The 20,637-nt window shown below is 43.8% G+C and overlaps 3 protein-coding genes across 3 annotated transcripts; all 3 read left to right on the plus strand.

Annotated features, from left to right (window-relative positions):
- Positions 1–832: 832 nt before the first annotated feature.
- LOC6612036 lies at positions 833–3,694 on the plus strand. Its single transcript, XM_002036517.2, has 2 exons — positions 833–2,475; positions 2,602–3,694. Exons 1-2 carry the CDS (start codon positions 1,278–1,280, stop codon positions 3,390–3,392), a joined length of 1,989 nt encoding a protein of 662 aa, XP_002036553.1. The 5' UTR covers positions 833–1,277; the 3' UTR covers positions 3,393–3,694.
- A 3,791-nt stretch (positions 3,695–7,485) lies between these two features.
- Positions 7,486–7,951, plus strand: LOC116803601. Its single transcript, XM_032727598.1, has one exon. It carries the CDS (start codon positions 7,613–7,615, stop codon positions 7,748–7,750), a length of 138 nt encoding a protein of 45 aa, XP_032583489.1. The 5' UTR covers positions 7,486–7,612; the 3' UTR covers positions 7,751–7,951.
- Positions 7,952–11,374: 3,423 nt separating this feature from the next.
- Positions 11,375–20,623, plus strand: LOC6612037 (lipase 3). The gene is made up of 5 exons (XM_002036518.2): positions 11,375–11,927; positions 17,311–17,488; positions 17,806–18,167; positions 18,292–18,450; positions 19,649–20,623. Exons 1-5 carry the CDS (start codon positions 11,691–11,693, stop codon positions 20,306–20,308), a joined length of 1,596 nt encoding a protein of 531 aa, XP_002036554.1. The 5' UTR covers positions 11,375–11,690; the 3' UTR covers positions 20,309–20,623.
- Positions 20,624–20,637: the final 14 nt, after the last annotated feature.

Genomic DNA, 20,637 nt, shown 5'->3' on the forward strand with positions numbered 1-20,637 from the left:
TCCTGTGTTGGGCCTCTACTTTAAAAAGAAAACAAATAAATCTAAACAAATATGAACATTTTGTTCCGAATATATTATAAATAGTCATTACAAAATAATTAAGCCAACACAAAGAACATTGTTTTTGGCTTCTTATAGCCATTTTCAGTTGGCAGCACTGCCTGCCAAACGGTAGGCCCTTCTCGGTGGGGTATTCCCAACTGTAAGCCCCAAAAGGCCCGGCGTACGTGTGTTATTTAATGCTTATCTTTATCCTTTTCCCATTAGTGTTATTGATGTTGGCAGCGGGGGGCTCGATGTTATCCCGCTCCCGAATCTTTCCCACAGGTGCACCGCCGCACTCGCCCGATAAACTTGCCCTCCGGCTGAGAGCTGACAATTGATGCCAAGGATATGCCGGCCAAATCACGCGCTAAACATTATTTTAATGTCCCCAGGCAGTCACATATGTATATGCGAGTCGGCAGCTTTTCCCTCTGTATTTCACATGCGTGGATTTTCCGGGAATGTTTAAAGCCCTGCCAACTTATTTCCCCGAATTTGCGTGTGCGTTAAGAGGACTCTTGGGAACAACCTTGGTGCCCGAATCGAAGGAGGTCGCGTCCTTGAAGTATTCGGCATTTAAATTTCTGGGAAAACCTGCTTAGGTTTTGTCAGGTCTCCCCTTGAATAAATGATGAAGAGTCTTATATTATTCCTTGAATTTCCGTTAATTGGAGGATTTAGTATTGAGACCCAGTAGGGTTGAGTGAGATGATGGCAACTCTATCGTTTTGTAACTTTTCCCACACGGATTAGGAAATATGCAACACTGTACCTACACGACAAGTGAAAAACTCGACTGGCTCTGACAATTCTATCCAAATCGTAGACAAGACCGGAGAATACTTGCGTTTTGTTATGTAGCTTTCGACTGGTGGAAAAACCGAACACACATATTTTAAACACCCCAACAAATTCAAATGTTTTTCCAACATTTCGTATTATAATAGTAGCACAAAAAATAAGAAGCGGTCGAGGAATTTTGCGCGACCCAAGTGTACCAAAAACTATTCTGATTTCAACGAAGACCAGAGTTCTCTATTTTCTATGAAAATCGACGAGCCCAAGAACTAAAAAAAAGGACAGCAAAGAGGCCATTAAAGGAGCAACGCAGTCGGACCAGATGTGCTAACTAAGAAACCAGGTCCACATCCAATCCCAGCCAAGTCCCCAAAAAGGAGGCATCAGCCAGTGCGTAAGCTATCCCCAATACAAAAGTTGCCACACCGCAGGACATGTTGTCCCACGCCTTCAACATGCATCCGCAAAGACGTGTGCCCGTCATCCACGAGCAGATCGCCAAGCAGTGCGCCCTGAACATTGTGCGCGTGGCCTCCGCCATGCCACAACCGCAGCCCCGCTGCCCGACCGGTCATGTGGTCGTGCTCGTGGAGCTGCGCCGGACGGACGAGCAGACCGTGCATCGCTACCAGGTGAATGTGCCGCCAACGGGCTGGACCAACGAAGATTTGAAGGAGGAGGAAAAGCGATTCCAGCAATTGGTGCCCCCCGGAACACTAGACAATATGGGCCTTAAGCTGCCTCTGCCAGAGCGTCCTCCGTGTCCCATGCATGGGCGTTCCATCATGGAGATGGACTGGTCACCGAACTCCCACATGGGTCCGCCTCCTATGCTGATGATTCAGTCTTCGGTACATATCGGCAACGGGCAGAATGACGCCACTGACTTCGCCACCTTCAGAGAGCCCGCTGTGACTAGTGAATCACCGGATAATATAAGAGCGCACTTTATGGCCAGTCTATATCAGCAGCAACCTAGTCCGCTGAGCTACTCGGACATCTGGGTGTCAGATAGTTCATCGAGTGGCTTGCCCGGAAGTGAAGCCCTCTCCACGACCCATTTTCCACAGTTTTATCTGGGCGATAACGCCGAGTCTATGGTCGCCAATAAGATACGACCTATCAATGGTTTTCCTATCAATGGATATCCTATCAATGGTTATCCTATCAGTGGTTATCCGACAGCTTCCAGACCAACTGTGAAAAAGCCTCGCCACGTCGCCGAACTTTGCTTGGACAGCAATGGAGAGTATGTGCTCAACAAACAGCTGCATCAACCGTTGACTAGCCATCAACCCGACCCGAATATTTCCAGTGTCATGAGCAGCGATCAAAACTACTTCATACAAAATCAAAGCCACCAGGTGGAGTCCCCTATTAAAGGACTCAATGGCTACATAAGCAATGGTCACATCGCCCAGGAATCTGATAAGCCGAAAAATGGTTACGAATATCAGCTGTCGGCCTTCGTAGATCAACGGATTATCCTGCAAACAAAGCTGGGACAGGGACAGGGACAGGGGCAGGCGCAGGGAGCAGTACCCGGACTTATACCCAATCACCTGCAGAGTCGTGTGGCCCTGGTCGAGCCTCGCATACGCCAGGAATCACTGATAAAACCACAAAATTCAGGTGAGGAAAACCCCTGCAACCTGATATCAACTATAAAATACTGATTTAAATACTAAAAGAACCTAAGCTGTACATATGTATAACTTGTTTTTAGCCCTAGTGAATAACAATGAACTCCTTTTCTAGATTTTCCGTTGCCGTCGGAGGCACCTCCACCCGGTCCACAGGACCTGCAGTCGCTCTTCCGCTGGAACTACTGTGCATTGTGTAACATAGTCATTCGGTCGACACAGAGTGCCATTGATCACTACTCGTCGCGTGCCCATGAGCGCAGGATTAGCTCGTGGCTGGTGCGTAAGTGCTACGCCAACCTTGCTGGACGGAATGCGGACGCCATGGGCGGGTACATAGGCCAATCGAACTTCTACTGCAAGGTGTGCAACCTGAAGCTGACCTCGTTGTCGGATGCACAGCAACACTACTTTGGGCGGCGTCACCGAATGGCGGCACGCCACAAGATTAGGCCATTTAGTGATGGCTTCTACGATCGGGAGGGCAATTGGGTGCGCACGGATATCAAGTACCCCATGTGCGAGCTGTGCGACGTGAGCATCACCTCGGAGTCCCAAATGGCCATGCACCTGGCGGGTGCACGCCACCGCAGACGGGTCCATATGGCCTATGGGGGTGAGTCCGCCGGGGGCATGGAAATGGGCATTGGTACGGTCCCGTTCGATGGCTCGCACATGTACCGGATAAACGGCAACGGATCGCTGGCCCCAATAAGGCCCTTGGGCACACAGCTCGTCCAAGGCACCGCTTATCCGCTATCCCTGACCGATCCGAATGCCGTCTTCTACTGCGATGCCTGCAACATTACGCTCAACCATCTGAAGTCGGTGAATCAGCATGAGCAGGGACGCATGCACCGCCGGAATACACACAGGTTGCCCGGCCAACCGGACTTCTTCGAGTGATCTTGCGATTGAAAGTGCGGCGCCCTTGGCGATGTGAGTGGCTGGGAGATATCCGATGAAAAGTAAAGTTAAGCCGCAACCGTACTACTAATCAACCAGGAAAATGAAAGTGGAAGGAAGGTGCCGGGAGGATGTTTTACAGTACGTGATCTTTGGAAAATACTCCAAAAATAAACAGCATGATGTCTGGAGTTCCAACTGGCCAAACCAACGTCCTGCTGCGCTGTGTGTTATTTGCAATTTATTTTTGATCTAACTACTTTTTTTATATGTTTTTAGTAGTATAATAAATAATAAAAAAGCCCCAAAAATCTAAATGCAATTCTTCCGTTTTTTTATTTCCATAATAAATATATTTGACTAATAAAAAACTACGACTTTGAAGTCTACAACTGCATTTAATATCATAACATTTCAATATCAGTACAAACAGCTTCTTCAATTTTTTTAAAGCTAACATACAGAATTTTCACAATAGAAACGTTTAAGCAGCAGACACCAATTTGGGGACTTAAATCTGTCCTTGTGCCATTTGGAATATCCTCAAGCGCAAACATTTTAATGAGTCCCCCACACACATTGCGTTGCATACTTCTGGGCTGCCGGCGAAATGCCGGCCAGCAACATGTTGCCGCAACCAGATATCTGCATCGGAAAATGTATCTGGAGCCGGAGTGAGGGATTGGAAGGAACTATCAACACCTCCGGGCATGGGCTTAATTAATGATGGGATTGCGATCTACTGGCCACCCACCCACACCTCACACCCACTCACTCTGCGGTGGCTGAAATGTCTGGAATCTTTGCTTTTAATTGCCAGCCCGCTTATGCAGAGGCACGCTCCTCCGGCCGCTGGAGTTTTGGTTTCAGCCAGACGGAAGTGGCATAAAATCCGATGGGGCTGCCACTGTGGCAGTGGCTCCAGCCTGCAGACAATGGGTGGCCATAAAAAGGAGTTATCGCTTGACAAATATCGGAGAGAGTGTCAGTCAGCGAGAGTCTAGACAAAACATGGCGCTAAATAAATAAATAGTAGCGCCAACATGGAAAAAAAACCCCACTCATTGGCAACCGCAAAAACGGAAAAGGGACTTTGCTTCAAAATTTATGGCCAATTTTTGCCGGGCTGTGACTCTTTGTTGGGGTTTGAAGTTAGCCGCCATGCAAGGTCAATAGCAATGGCAGCCGGGGGCGGCGTGGGAACTGTGGGCGTGGTCAAGGCCCGCCACATCCTGAAGCCACACTACATGGCTATCTGCGCTGTATTTATACCATTTGGTGTCTGGTCGCATCGGCAGACGGCAGAAGCTTCAAACATGTTTTCGCATAAATTAAACTTCTTATCTGGCTGTAAAACATTTGACGCCATGGCTGGCATTGTTGCATTTCAACCGACTGCAGACCGGAAATGTGCATTAAAGCAGCCATAATAAACACTGAATAAAACAACAAAATAAAAAGGCAATAGACCGACCGAAGGATGGCACCAAATATAAATAAATATTCGCTGGAAATGAACACTTTTATCGATGATACAGTTAATGATATAACCCTTGTCCAAACGTACAATCCATATGTGGCTCGATGACAGTCTGGCATTAAGTTCGTGTGCAAGCTGATAGCAGATACATTCGAGCTGTATACTAATTCATTTTTAAGTGCCTCCCTTCAAATGAAATGACAATGTGACAAAGGAGCTGAGATATGCACAAATTTGTTTTATTTATGCCTCACAATGGTGTTTTTCTTTTAGTTTTAAACTGAACTGTAATTTAAGTGCACCAAAATTCATTTATATGAAATTCCGCCGTGCGATTCTTTTTGGGAATGACCAGGTTTTTGCCCACATCCCCATTAGCTGGAGTCCAGCCCCGGAAAAATGGGTTGAGTTCGTGTACAACTGTGTAAACAAATTAATTATGCAACTTTGTGGCTGAACAAACGCAGCCCCTTCACTCATTTGCCCCCCGACCACTTGATCTCGCTCAATAAAATATCCTTTCAACATATTTCAGCATAAACATTCGCATTTCCACATTACCCTGCCCCGTGGGCCAGTTGCAAAATGGTCGCTTGAATCGCTCAGGCATGAGGAAATTTATGCGTGGCACACCAAGTCCCCCAAGCCCCCATCGAAACCAAAACACATTCTCGGGGGCAATCTCTCGACTCTGGCGTCTAATTTGCATTCGCATGGGCCACAGATACGGCCACGTTTACGGCGCAAAGATACAGATACAGAGGTCCAGATACAAATGCGGCTTGCATCTGTGCAATTAACATAATTTCGGCTAACGCTCACTTGGACAAAATGCTGAGGCTGCACTGGAAATTTGCATTTTGAAAAACACGTTGAATAATTTAAATAATGGTGTTTAAAATTCTAACAAATGATCTTTATTTGAAGTAGGACAGTTTAAAGCAATTTGTTTCCCAGCTCGTATATTTTCTGTTATTTGATGACATATTGTCTCATTTGCTATATCTTTATATTCATTTAGCTAATTGCAAACAATATTACCCTCAGATTGATGACAACAATGTGCTTTATCTTCTATATTCCACTCAAGATCTTTATTTGCACACAGCTGCGTTCAATCTTATAATATCTAATTCGTATCATAACTGCCTGTCTTATTGTCTTCAGCATGTCTCAAATATATTTGGCATATGTTATGTGATCGTTTTCTTGTCAAAGCCTAATAAACATTGTTTATATCTCAGCCTTTTTGCTTGTGGCACTCATTATTACGGGGTACGTCGAAGCTGTGTCAAAACTAGACTCAGATTTCCCAAAGGGTGTGTTGGGGATCAGCGCAAATGGTTTAAAGCATGTGAAGTGCTTATTGTTTGCCTGTCTCTGCGGTATTATATAAAATGCTTTTAATGTTTTTAATTGTTACGTGTTTTGCGCACTTTGTGTGTCACAAAAAGTGAGTGTGTGGAGAAGGGGGCAATGTTTATGGCGGCCAATAAAACCAGAACCTGCTTGGGGAATCACTATTACACATACATAAAACAGCTAATTAGCAGAGCTTGCTCTCGCTGGTTTTTTTTTTATCAAAATTGAACTACTTATCCTTTACCTGGCAAATAAGTTTCTTATGCTCATTTGGCAGAGTCTTTTTCGGTTGCCAAATGTCTGTTTCCGGTATTTTTCAAGTCTATGCTTTGGCTTAGGAAGTAACCTTTGAGTTATTTAATTTAATCGAGGTTATCGCATAACAACGATGTTACATGAATTTTAAATGTTAGTGTTAAAATATATTCTTCCATTGTCATTATTATATTTTTCCCATAAGACATCATCTTTCTGCCTTGTCATCTGCAACAAAAGTTAGCAAATTGAACAAGACGTTGACTAGAATCGGCAACTGGCGACATTAACAAACAAATCCCCCGAGATGGAGCTGACATCCAGTTTATATCCCCATAACTAATTTCTGGGATGGGATGTGTGTCAATCGAACGATCGAGGCAACTCAAACAAAAACACTCACTCACATCGGCGGGTGGGCGCCAAAAAACCTGCTGTCGGGAAAATTTGCTTTTGCTTCGGCATTTTTGCTCAGAAATATTGCAAGATATGTAAACAGGAACAGTGACAGAGACGGTTGCCTGGTACCATGACACATTTACCAACATTTTCGATATTGTTGTTCGTTTTGTTGCTGTTGTATCTGGCGGATGACAAATCTGGCAAGGCATTCGGGCCACCTGTTGTTGTTGTTATTACTGTGGCACGGAAAAGCAAACAAACAACACCGCTGGGGCTCTGCCTCGTGTCTTGTGTCTCATGTCTCGTTTTGCCAGCACAGCCAAAATAAAATAAAAGTTGGCTAAAAAACTGCAATAGACTAGATTTTAAAACAACGAGTGGAAATGCCCTACCCGAAAATCGAAGTATTGTAATAAATCATTGAAAATTTCATTCAACAAAGTTTATTTGTTCAATATTCGCAGTTATAAATATTATAAATTAAATATTATTATTTGTATAGATTTGAATATATTGGCAGCATTTTCTTAAATAAAAAAGCAAGAATCACCATTTTATCATTAACATTTAACATTTTAACATCCAAGTAAGCAAGTCGCATTATTTTAAGCCTGAATTGTTTTGAGCCCCTTTCCTTAGTCGTGAAATCAACTTTCTGATATTCAATTGTACATTAAGGAAGTTTCTTTAAAATCTAAAAAAAAATTAAAAAACGCCTAAAATGGTCAAAACTAGACGATCGAGGAGATCAAGGAGGAATGCTATTGTTGGTTTAGCCAACATCGAAGAATATCATGAACTTCAAGCCCTAATACTGAGAATTATACGGATTTTGGATGCAATGCCTGAAGCAGGTTGATGGGAATCCCTGCTAAGAAACTCTTCGTACTGGAGTTTTATTAACTATCTGAATCGGGTGAATAAAATATTGTTGGTCAAACACCTTGCGTATTTGTGCAGCTTTTTCGCATTATAGAGTACACTTGAAACGACTTTCGATGTCGCCATTAGCAGAGTTTTCGCTGTTTGGAAAATTTTGTGTGCGAGCGGAGTGAAAGAGACGGAGCAGCTCTGCCGCCTGGCTGGAAGGTTATATAATAACAGGCCAGTCGATGGAGAGAAGCGACCCGAGTGGGTTGCCACTGCATCTGCGACTGCGACTGCAAAATAGTTAGTGCAATCAACCTGAAATTGGAATGCCATGCAATTGGAATTCGTTACCAAATATTGATGACAGTAATAGCCGCAGCCGAGGGTCCCAAGTTTCTGAGCACAAGAAATCACTTTACATAATCGCCGGGAGAAGAGCCAGTCCCGAACCCAGTTGAACTGCTAATAAAATACCCCAAAACTACCATGTTACGCTGGCCCCAACTTGGGTGATAGAAAACGCCCCACTTAAGTGGGACTTTCTGCCGCCATCAGCCTGATTGTAGTTATTTGGCTGCGTCTTGCTATTTGAAGTCGCTTTTGGCGTGGGTGTGCGGCGGGCGCCACAATTAAGTGGCGGTTTGCTTACCCGTAGGGCGTATCCTTTCGCGGGCTGGCTGTCTGGATCATTCCTCAGCCGACCCGGTCTGAATTCTAGCTTTGATTTTGGCGCAAAGAATGCAATTAGGTGGGTTCAGAGGCGCGAGCAATTAACTTCATTCATAAAAGTAGGGTAAAAGTCTTGTTACTATCTTCACTCTCAAATTTATCGTTATAATTCCGCAATTAGAGGCTTTATTGCATTGGCAATGACTAGAACAGAACATAATTTGTTTAAAACCCATCTATTAAGACGAACTGCTGACGTTTTGTTGATAATTTTTCGGAGATCATTATTTTGCTTACCTTAATTGCAACTAGAACGTGCAAGTTAATTGGCCTAATAAAATTAAATGTTCACTAAAAGTTTAATTTTTTAATTTCTAAATGCCGTATTTTAGCTCAGGGCCGCGCTAGTCACTCGTTCGTTCCCCTCGGGCTACAAGTTCGAAGCAATTGGGAGCGGATTAAGGGCCATTTAACTGTAAGCACTATAATTAAGGCGCTCCCGAGTAGTTAAAACCAAGCCCGGAGCGATGTCAAGTGCGCTAATTAAGCACTTCTGGATCATTGTGGATATTAGCGAGCGTACGATGATATGGAAATGAGATGGTCGGCCGGAAAGTGTGTCAACCATAAGGCAAACACAGAAAAATGTGCCACCACGCACTCCTACCCAAGGTCATTTACAAGAGGCTGAGGACAACAGCGATATTACCGAGGGAAAAAAAGTTTACCCCTTTTCCCTCTGATCCCAATAAACATTTTCAGTGTCATGCTGTGATGCGGGATAAAAGCAAAACAAAAATCACAAAAATTCGGACAGCAGCGGACAAACAAATTACAAGAAAAAAAGTTAACTCGCGCCTTGCGACCTTGAGATTGGCGGCATTAACCTATTACGCAACAACGGGTAATTTTCCACAGCGCAGCGATTACTTTTGTACGAGGGAATGCGCTTTTTTCGGTTTATGTCTTTGAGGTTTCTAAAACAACTTTCAAATAGCCATTACTATTTACAATAAAAAATGTTGTTTTTTAAGAACTAATAGATCCAATTATACCTAAAAAAGTGTGGAATAAAGGTTTTTCTACAAATTGATAATAATGCATTGTTGGCCAAAAACATGTGAACATTTTTACTATTTTTTAAATCTCGTTTTAATGGTTAAAGCTTGGGGTAATTTTCTGCGCTAATTTCGCTGACCAAAAATCCGATGCACGATGTGTTGTAAGAATCCCAGTGAAGCCAAAAAACCCGAGATACTCGTAATTGCAGTCGTAACAATCCCAGCAATATAATAACGAAAAGCACAGCAACACAACCATAATAACCACGGCAGTCAAAAGAAGTTGATGGCCCTGCTCCTGCCCCAGCATTGATTGCATGTGGCACGTGGTCATGACATTCCTCCAAGTCCAAGTCCGATGGCCATGCGATTCTGCAGCACACTTAAGTGCATTGCTATACGATTGGTTGCCTTGAGGCTACAGATCATATATGATCATTCGAAATCGGTGATCGATTCAGTCACAATTGTCTGCAGCATTGCACACTGCACTGTTCACTGAAATATCTAAATTGAACTTTAAGAAAAACAATATTTAAAATGATCTTCAGATTTACTAAAAATGTCTATATGCAGCACATAAACCAATCGAGAAGTCTAAGCTGAAAATAAATTCTTCGATGGCATTTTGGACAGTGTTCGCGAAGCTTGGGTTTTTATTTTTGATTGCTGATGGGATGTGGTAAGAATGCATGTAAAAATGGTTATTAAATTTATGATTAATGCCTGAGCGCAGTTGTCATTGAAGGCCCGACAAATTGGCCGGCCAAGGCCAACCGGTGCGGCAAGAAATCTGAGATAAACGGGAAGAGATCGTTGCCAAAGCTGGTGGGAACAGACAGCTGAACACACAAGGCCCAGTGAGTCCCAAGATGCAGATGGCAAACGCGGCGGCGAAATATAAACAAAACAAATGACGGGCAATCACAACAAATCGCGCAATGATATATGTATGTACACATGAACATTTAGGGGAGTGCTGCTCCCGAACTCCCGCCTTCAGCCAGGCGCGGCACAAAGCAAAATAGTGTGTAATTCAGCCTGCATTTTAATTTGGCCAAATGCAGACGTAACCCGATGCCAGGCCAAATATTTCGTCAGCCGGGGTCTTGGGATGGGGGCTTCAATTGCAATTGCCTTGGCGGCAACCGAACACGCAACCAAGTCACCAAGACGCTCGGTACGTGCCAAAAGATCCAACGATCCAGCGATCCAGCGATCCAACGACCCAACGCCTAACGGCTAAACGGATCGAACCCAGAGACAAGCCGCGTCCAACCAAAAACTTTTGCTGCCGAACGAAAGCGAAACGAAACGAAAGACTTAGGCAAAAAACTTGATTGGCACGCGCCAAACTTTGAGTGCGAAGTGGGCAAGAGGGGCAGGGAGGTTTTGTTGCATTGGGGGCGTCGAACATGTCGGTTTGATCAGCTGACTAATCTGGGGGAGTTGAGCTAGGTCGGCAAAATTTACACTTGGAGAAATGTTTGTAATTTAAATTTAAAGTTTTAAGATGATAATCACTAGAATTAATCATTTAATTAATGTACATCGGCTAAATTTTATTTTGACTAGTTTATTTAACAAAATGAGATAAAGCCTGTCTTTCACAAACACAATTAATATTTATAAAACAATAATAATAGGATTATAAATAATTATTATACCGTTAACAACTTTATATTTACAGTGCATAATCACAAGTGCCATCTATGTTACAATTAAGTTTTGAGAAAAGAAACAAACAAATTGAGCGCAGCTTATGCCCGCTTTAAAGCTGTTCACTACCATCCACGAACTCGCGATCCACAAGAGCCGGCTCGAACAAGTTGGCCCGCAGATCGTGGCTGCAATTCGAGCCTAGCTCAGCTCATTCTGCCTACGAAGCGGACAGTCGAACGACGAATCTCAAGCCAGACGGTTGCCAACGCAGATTTTTGATCACGCGCCACGATCAAGTGCCAAAACGCCAAACGTAACTGACAAGTGTGACGAAAGCGGGGAGAAAAAAAGATAGTGGCGACGTAACCGTTACGCTTAAGTGCAAGCAACTGTTGCATTTTCCAATTTGCCCCATTTTGTGTGTCCGACTGAGCGTGAGTCGCTTGGCCAGCCAGTGAGTAGTGAGTGAGTGTCTGGAGTGAGTGTCGCCTTGAGTGTTTGAAGTTTGGGTGCGATTCCTTCCCTTCCGGCCTTCCGATGCGGCCCACCGTCGAAGTCAAGGGTCGCCTGCTGTTGACCCTGCTGCTGCACTGCCTCGTCGCTCTCGAGGTGTGCGGACGGGCCGGTGCCTTCACCCTCCTCTCACCCTTTAGCTACAGCTCCCTGAGCTTCAAGAACCTGCTCAACTCCGTCCTGCTCTCGAGCAACCCCAACCTGGCCGGCGGCGGAAGGAACCTCAAATCGGATGTCCTAGAGGATGCATCCCTCATCACGGTGAGTCTTTCGTAAGAATGTGCTAGAATGTGCTACGAAAGGGATAAATCAATCAGTATCTCACTTGTGTTGGTTATTAGTTGGTTTAACCACATGAATAATACCAATTAATCTGTGAATAATTATAGTAATTTATTAGGTAATGAAATGACTTGAGAAACTTTTTTATTATTGATAATTAACTAGTAATGTACTGGCATTTTTTCAAACCAAAAGTTAGAAAATCATTGTTTCTTCATTTATCAATTATATGCCTTTCGTATATTTGTACCTGAAACAGTACTTTAGAAGAAAGCTGTTTTGATTGTTGAGCCCAAGTCGGTCAAAACTCCACGCTTCAGTTCCCTCTTGCATTGACATTGGTTTTCCACGGCGACTTTGTGTTGTTTCTATAACACGGATGTATAGATTTTCTATACGGCATTATCGCGTTCTGTTCTGGTATTTACTTTGGACGAGCAGTTTTTGTGTGTCATATAAATTTACACTTTTCACTCCACGCCGCCGAAAGAAAGTTCCCGTTCTCATGGGTTCGTTGACTCGACATATTCGTGTGAGAACCAAGTATTACGGATTTTATTTGAGCCGTCCAGTGGCACCTGGTAATGGTCACCCGTCGTGATCAACTGCAGTTGCCACTGCACTTTCCATCCGCTTGCCTTTGTTTTTTTTTTTTTTTGTTTGAAGAGAAAGGGGGAGTTGCCGTAACTTGTGTACATTTCGTAGCCTTTTTATGGCGTTAATCATGTCTAACTTTAGTGAGTGAGTTAACACAACGGCGAGTACGTAACTGATGGATTTATTTCTAGAGTTCAGGCTAATTAAAAGGTTTACGAGCCATCATTGCTGGCGTGAAGTAACGCCTAGCTCTATGACTTAATAGGTGCCAGAATGAACTGCATAGGGGACTCCCCTTTTGGGAGAAATCGAATCAGGTTTTATATTTATTTGCTTATAGTTTTCGAACCCACCTTCAACAAAACAAAAGCCGGGCTTAGCCTTCGTTGAAATGGATCCAATACGAAACAAGCGTTTTATGGCAGCCACAGACATCGGAGTTCGTTTAATGAGCTGGGCTTTTAGAATTGATAGCCGTGGTAAGTGCGAACTGACCTTGAGCTCATTTACAACGCTCACGTGCCCAGCAATTAGATCAACGTGTTCATTGGGCCTTTGTTCACACAATTGCAAGTGCCTGCGGCTGCTTTTCCATGGTTTTTCAAAAACGAATTATCTCAAGGCCAGGAAATTTGCATTTCACATGGTGTCTACGAGAAACAGCAGATTTAGCCAGCCAAATATCAAAGATCACACCGAGCTGAAGATTACCCAATCGCATTCGCTTTCAGGGTGGGGTCAACAAACAGACGGGCGAAAATTAACAAAGCCAATAAACCAAAGCAAAGCCGAAGGAAAAGAGTTATTAACAAGTGTTCAGCGGGCATACATTTGGCCACGATAACGTAACGTATTTATGCGATTTACGTGATTCGAGCCGTTGCGCAGGCCCAGAAACTAATAAAGGAAGAAATATATACCTATATATACCTATACTACCTGGCACATTGTCAACCCAAGTGCCTGCGTACTTTTTTTCCAAGTGGATCTTATGCAAAGTCATGGCTGGGCTTTCGAACGCGTTCACAGGCGCGTGTCTGCAATGTAACTGAATTCGGAACAAAACACCAGACCGCTTCACAATTTCTGCACGTTGCCAAATTGCATAATCAGGGGGCTTGGAAGATGGCCAGATATGTATCTATCTATGTGCACTTACAACTCGTATAGAGGGACACCTCTCGTGGCTGACAATAACAAATTGAAATTGTCAACGCCACAATGATCAACGTGCAATTAGGCTAACCTGTCCACGTCCGCATCGCTTGACTGACTTTGAAATATGGGTTAGCAGTCTTCCGCCCGCCTTCCGCCCACCACCCACTGACCCCCCACACCGCCTCTCCCACCTTCTCTCCCCGCAAAATGTCAACGAAGAAAGCCCAAGGCTTTTTCCCCAATAATAAGGAAATAGTTTCGGCATTTGGCTTGGCTCTGGATATTTTGCGCTTTTGTTTTGCATAAAATTGTCTCGTTTTTGCTTTAATTTGAATTTAAAGATTTCCGCATTGTCTTTTCTTTTGGCGAGTATTGGCAAATGGATGTCTTTTGGACTGATTACGTCTAGTTGTTGTAATGAGTTGTAAAGGAAATTTCAAAGGCTAGATTTGAATTAGCTGAGTATCCTTCTTTAAAAACAAAATTGTTAATTTTACCAAAAATATGTACTAGGTCAACTAAATATGTGTGATTAATTAAAACCTTATTCGCTTAATACCAATCGATTATGAGCTAATGTTAACCACTTGTTGCTATTCTAGAAACCCTAATCGATTGAAGTAATTTGCATAAATTTGAACTCGCTGCTCCACTTGATCAGACATCTTGAGAGCAGGGTTCAAATGTGATTAACCTCTAAGATTTTGATGTCATTAAAACGATGTCAGTCGGCAGCGGAATAAAGTCAGCACGGCGTCACAGCAACTGCAGCCAAAGACCCAGCATCGAACGAGTGGAGGAAAAACTGGTTGGGGTCGGTGGCGATGACATCGAGACGTTTCGAACCGAACGGCAGTCATTATAATGACTGTGATAAAAGCCGAAGTCAATATCAAGGTCAGTTACAAAATGAGCGATGGTCTCAAAGTGGATATCGACATCGAGAGCCCATCCAGCCGTCCGTCCAACCGAAAAACTCAAGAGTGGCTGGTGGTGGGTCTTCTTCAAAACTGATCCACTGACGAGCTCAGCTCAAGTTCGAGCTGCAAAAGTGTTTTATGCAAATGAATCAAAGGCACGCCACAAAGCCCCCTATAAATAGTCCCCCACACGTTGACACTGCAAAATTTGCATTGGGTTTTAGAGGAAAACTACAAAGCCAACGAAATCATGGAAGCCGATGCCCATGCACGCCCAAAAGTTCCATGCCATTACAGTAGGTCTATGCGAATCGTCTATGCGAATTAATCTTGTTGCACTGAATAAATTGGAAATATGAATACATTTCTTATATTCGATTGTTATACAAACACGCAGTTAAGATGTGTAAATTTATTTAACGAAACCGGTTGTGAGGCGATTATAAAAAAAACTGTGTTACTCTAGGTCAGTGCTCACTGTACAATCAAGCCACACAACATTGCCAATTAGCATGGACACAAACCGGAGGCAGGCAAACACAAAAATTAGTGGGTCATGATGAGCATTATGTTAATCGCAACTCAAGACGATTTTGTAGGTGCTAATGAAGCATTTGCGGCTTTCAGTCGAATGAACGAAAAGTTCAGTTAGCAAAACAGTAAAAATATGAAAAAGAAACCGACCAAACACAAAAAAGACGACTTACCAACAAACAGCCACATTTTAGTTTTGCATTGGGCCAGGTCGAAATCTGTGTAGTTCAACATTTACTTTTCCATCGGCCTCTCCCAGTCCCTGCTTCCATTTTAGCCACTCTTATTTATTTAATTATAGTTTTTCCATGGTTTGCGCACATTGTTTGCCCGGCAATTTATTTGATTTATTTACTGTGCGTTTTAAAATTGGCGTTAAATCAAATAGTTCAATATTTGTGCAGTTTTATTGTACTTTTGTCTAATTGTTTTCTGTTAACAGCTTATTTCATTTCATATATTAAATCATGAAAAACGGCATTGTTTATTTTAGAACAAAATTATTAAAAAATTTTTGCTATATATGATTTGGTAAATTCTACTTTTTTCTTTATTCAATTCGCAAATTCTGTTAAACATTAATAATTGAACATTGTATCAGTATGATTACACATTATGTTGCGTCTGTGATTAATGGAATTTCTTTACATTGCGATGATAAATATAACAATTAATTTAATGCGTTGCCATTTTTCTTGACCACAGATAAATATTGCAAACATTTTTATTACTGAACATTTGTCGTGTGGTGCGAGTTTCAAAACTTTCCGAGATTGGCCAACACGCTGGGCGGAAAAATCCAGCTGCCGGCAGCACTTTGTTGCATTTTGAGCATCTTGCAACGCGTTCGCGGCGCTTCGCAAATATTGGCCGGCTGTTTGGCCAAATGTGTGTCAAGCTAAGAAAAACAAAAACTTTGCCGGGTAGCATCGCCAGCAGCTGTTGCAATTTTTTCGGGGCTTGGCCAAGTCACTTTCTGCGGCTTCTCTGCGCCCCGTTCGCACGTTCATTCATTCTCGAAACAAAGAAATTACGTAAGACAAAAGGCAAGGAAATGGCCGAAAAAAAACACAAAAATGAAGCTGAAAAAATACAAATAAACCAAATTTATGCTTAAACATTTGGCAAAAATCGGCCGAATACGAAACATGCAGAAACGGAGCAGGAAAAAAACATTTCGCTGGCTTACTTTGCGTACCACTTCCTCATGTTGACCAACCAGCCGGCAAGTCAATTGGCCAATTGCAGTGTTTATATTATTTTCTGGCCAACAACAGGAGGGGCTATTCGCTGCCAAGGTTAATTAAAATGCCAGTCGGCCCGCGTATCTTCTCTTTCTGTAGCTTTTTCACTCAATCCAGCTGATTTTCAGTTTGTTTGCTTTGATATTTGGGTAATCGCGTGTTTATAACTTAATTTCAACAATGGTGTTACGAGTTTTTCCTACGGCCACCCACTACCCGACCGGCTTACATAATCGCACAGACTTATCAAACGTATCACGGACTTCTGAAAAACCTATAAATTCATTTGCCAGCAGGAAGAAAAGTATGCTGTCATACAGTGCGTATGCGTGATACGTGACTGGGTTAAACTATGGCGATGTGCTTATAGAGGTTGCCGCGTGTATTTTGCGTCACCTGTAGTTCCAATAAAGCGTCGCCAATGTTTTGCTTTATAGTTAGCCCGATACTTTTGTTTTCATCGGTGTCAATAAAGCGGTTCTATAGGGTTCTGTAAGCCAATATAGTTGCTAGAATGTCGTTTTACATGTCTGCTTTCGAAATAATCTACCACAACTATTTCATTTACCTTTAACTTCTCTAAGATGGAAGGGTTAACATTCCTCTCAAATCCTGGACCACAGCAGCTTGTCTGGTAACTTTATTAACTTGTTGATGCTGCAAATTAAAATTCATTACTTCCAAATGACTGTGGTTAGGGCCAGGCGATTGCCTGCCAGTGGATACCAGTGGTCTCCTCCACCTGCCCTTCCATTTGAACTATGCAAATTAACGGGGTAGAAACAAAAAGCAGCAAGGGCAGGCGGAACGTGGAGCATGGCAACTCAATTTCACACTACCATGATTTGCACTTCTAACACCTTTCTCTCATTCTGACGCATTTTTCCCCCTTTTCTTTTGCTCTTCCAGCCCAAATTAATACGCAAATATGGATATCCATCGGAAACCCACACGGTGGTGACGAAGGATGGCTATATCCTGGAAATGCATCGCATTCCCAAGAAGGGAGCCCAGCCGGTTCTCCTCATGCACGGAATTCTGGATACCTCTGCAACCTGGGTGCTTATGGGTCCCAAGTCCGGACTAGGTGAGCTATTTTACAGGGTTAAAATATTTACTTTTACTCAAAAAAGGACAATATAGTTTGGCTCAAAAGTGATTTTATTTTGACTACATTTTTGGCTTGAAAAACTGTTCTCAAAAGAGTAAGCAATTTGAATACTAACTAAAAGAAAATATTTATCGATAACTTGATCTAAAAAAAAATATCAACGTAAGATTGAACTATTTAAAATTTTCAGTACTCCTTTTGTATCATATGCAGAGGTATTTAATAAAATTTCCAAAATTTACATTCAGTACCTGCCTGTGATGTTAATTAATCAAATTAAATATATTATCCAGGCTACATGCTCTCCGACCTGGGCTACGATGTGTGGATGGGCAACTCTAGGGGCAATCGGTACTCCAAGAACCACACCAGTTTGAATAGCGACTACCAGGAGTTCTGGGACTTCACCTTCCACGAGATGGGCAAGTACGACCTTCCGGCCAATATCGACTACATCCTGAGCAAGACGGGATACGAGCAGGTCCACTACATCGGTCACTCCCAGGGAACAGCCATCTTCTGGGTCCTGTGCTCCGAGCAGCCCGCCTACACCCAGAAGATAACCTCCATGCACGCCCTGGCGCCCATCGCCTACATCCACGACATGAAGAGCCCCCTGTTCCGCACCCTGGTCCTCTTCCTCGACTTTCTCACGGTGGGTGGTGCTTCGGGCTTCGGATTTGGGCTTGGGCTTGGGCCGCCACATGCGGCTGGCTCACTTTCCATTTTCCATTCCGTATTTGCACCCGTCTCATGCCGTGTTTTTTTTTTTTCTGCAGGCCGCCACACGAATGCTGCGCATCACAGAATTCATGCCCAACACAAAATTCCTAGTGGACCACAGCCAGGTTGTGTGCCACGACAACGCCATGACGCAGGACGTCTGTTCGAATATCCTGTTTTTGGTCGCCGGCTACAACTCCGAACAGCTGAACAAAGTAAGCAGGGGCACTGTGAAAAACGGGTGATTCATATACTGGATAAAAATTAAATCATATTTCCACTTTACGTAAGGTAGGAAGTGATTTCAGCAGTTGATTTTGATATTTAAATATATGCTCTTTAGTTATTTAGTATTGCTGTATATAAAATGAAAGCCTCTCTGTTGTTAGCCCAATTTTAGTTAACTTCCCATTTTTCCCATTTTTTGCAGTATTCTAGATCTGGTAGTGTGATCCGTAGGTGGGATTGGATTACGGGTGTGCTCTTGGCCACGATTTCGCGTGACTCGCCGGGCAAACTGAGAGAGCCATCGATTTGGGTGTCCCCTTTGATTGTCTTCATTAAGTTGGCACTTAATTAACCCGCCTCAATTGGATTGTCGATAGGGATAGTTTGCATATCCGTTTGTGCCACAACATGTCGGTGCGGAATGTCCTTAATTGCTCACGACCGTTTGTGAGCCCAAATTACGTAAAGAGTGTGCAACTCAATACCTTTTTCGGTACCTAGTTGGCCCTTATTCGGTGCACAGTTCAGATTGGCCCACGAAGTAACTCGGGGCTGCAATTATCGATGGGTTAAACGTATTTAAACACGGCCTTAGTCCCCCAAGCGGCCACGATGTTTGCATTAAATATGCTCAATGCCCGGGCAAAACTTTGCCCGATAATCGAACGCAAGCTAAACACCCGCAGAATCAAAATTATGGCCCACAAAGTGCGGCGGGCTTTAATTACTTGAACAAGATGTAAGTGTGGGGATGAGGGGTAGTAACTATATGTAGGATACAGAATGTGGGGGCATGACCTGACCTGGTATCTGCCATTGAAAGGGTGTCATTATCTATTATGTCAACGGCCGCCAAGAGTGGGCGGCATCTTCTTGTTTGAAATTGGCATAATTAACTGGCAGGCCGGGATGCCGGAGCTCCGAAAACAAGCGACAATGCATGCAAATTAGGCGCGATTCCATGGCCCGACATGAACCTGGTCACCCAGTTGCTCCTCCCTCCATTATATGTGAGGGGATAATGCTGCCATGCTGGGCATTCGGAACATGGGTGCACTGTTGTTACATTGTGCGAGAAGCAGGGTGGGATTCGGAATGGCGATTAGCCATGCACTTAGACTCGATTTAATTTAAAAGGAGTTTATTGAATATCAAAAATATATACTAAATATATATCCATTTTAGACCATGCTTCCTGTGATGCTGAGCCACACGCCATCGGGAGCTTCGATTAAACAACTGGAGCACTTTGGCCAGCTGATGAAGTCGGGCCATTTCCGGAAGTTCGACCGCGGCTATCTGCGCAACCAGCTGGAGTACAACCGGATGACTCCGCCGGACTACGACTTGTCCAGGGTGAAAGTGCCGGTGGCACTGTATTACTCGGTGAATGATCTGCTGGTCTCCACCACGGGAGTGGACCGTTTGGCCCGCGAGCTGCCCAATGTGATCGACAAGTATTTGGTGCCCATGGAGCGTTTTAACCACCTTGACTTCCTGTGGGCCATCGATGTGAAGCCACTGGTGTACAATCGCCTCGTGCGAAATGTTCGCCGGGTGGAGAATCATCGGGCCAAGCTCACGGCCAATTTGGCCAATTACCTGGCCATGCAGCTGCAGCGCCAGCAGCTCCGCCAGCAGATGCAGCAGCAGATGTTGGAGGGTCTGCCGCCCAATGTGCACCTGCCCCACGGACTGGGCATGGAAATGTTGGCCAGGGCAACCACCTTTGCTCCGATCACAGATCCCACCACAACCATGACCATGCCCACGACAACGACGGAGAATGTTGCGGAGGATGAGGTCCTGACCACCGCCGCTACCGCAACGGAAGTACCGGCGTGACTTTGACGCCGCCTGGCCAAGCTCGTTTCGTTCCACTTCCATATGACTGTGATGACATTTTTAACAATTTACCGATCGCAGCATCGCCAAGTTCTCCCGCTGGAGGACCGCAGGTGCAATCACTCAGGCGCAATCCATTCCCATCCATCCAAGAAGCATCCCACAGAGAGCCCCAACTTCGATACGTCCACTTTTCACACCAGAATTGTTCGATTCGTCTTCTGTGCTACTCTCAATACTTTAATTTATGTGTACAAATTTATGAGTAACTTTAAATGTACGATTATTTTTAATAAAAGACATACTTTAAGAAAATCTGTCTCAATGCT

The sequence above is a fragment of the Drosophila sechellia genome, chromosome 2L, assembly GCF_004382195.2.
Source record: "Drosophila sechellia strain sech25 chromosome 2L, ASM438219v1, whole genome shotgun sequence".
NCBI classification, from domain to species: domain Eukaryota; kingdom Metazoa; phylum Arthropoda; class Insecta; order Diptera; family Drosophilidae; genus Drosophila; species Drosophila sechellia.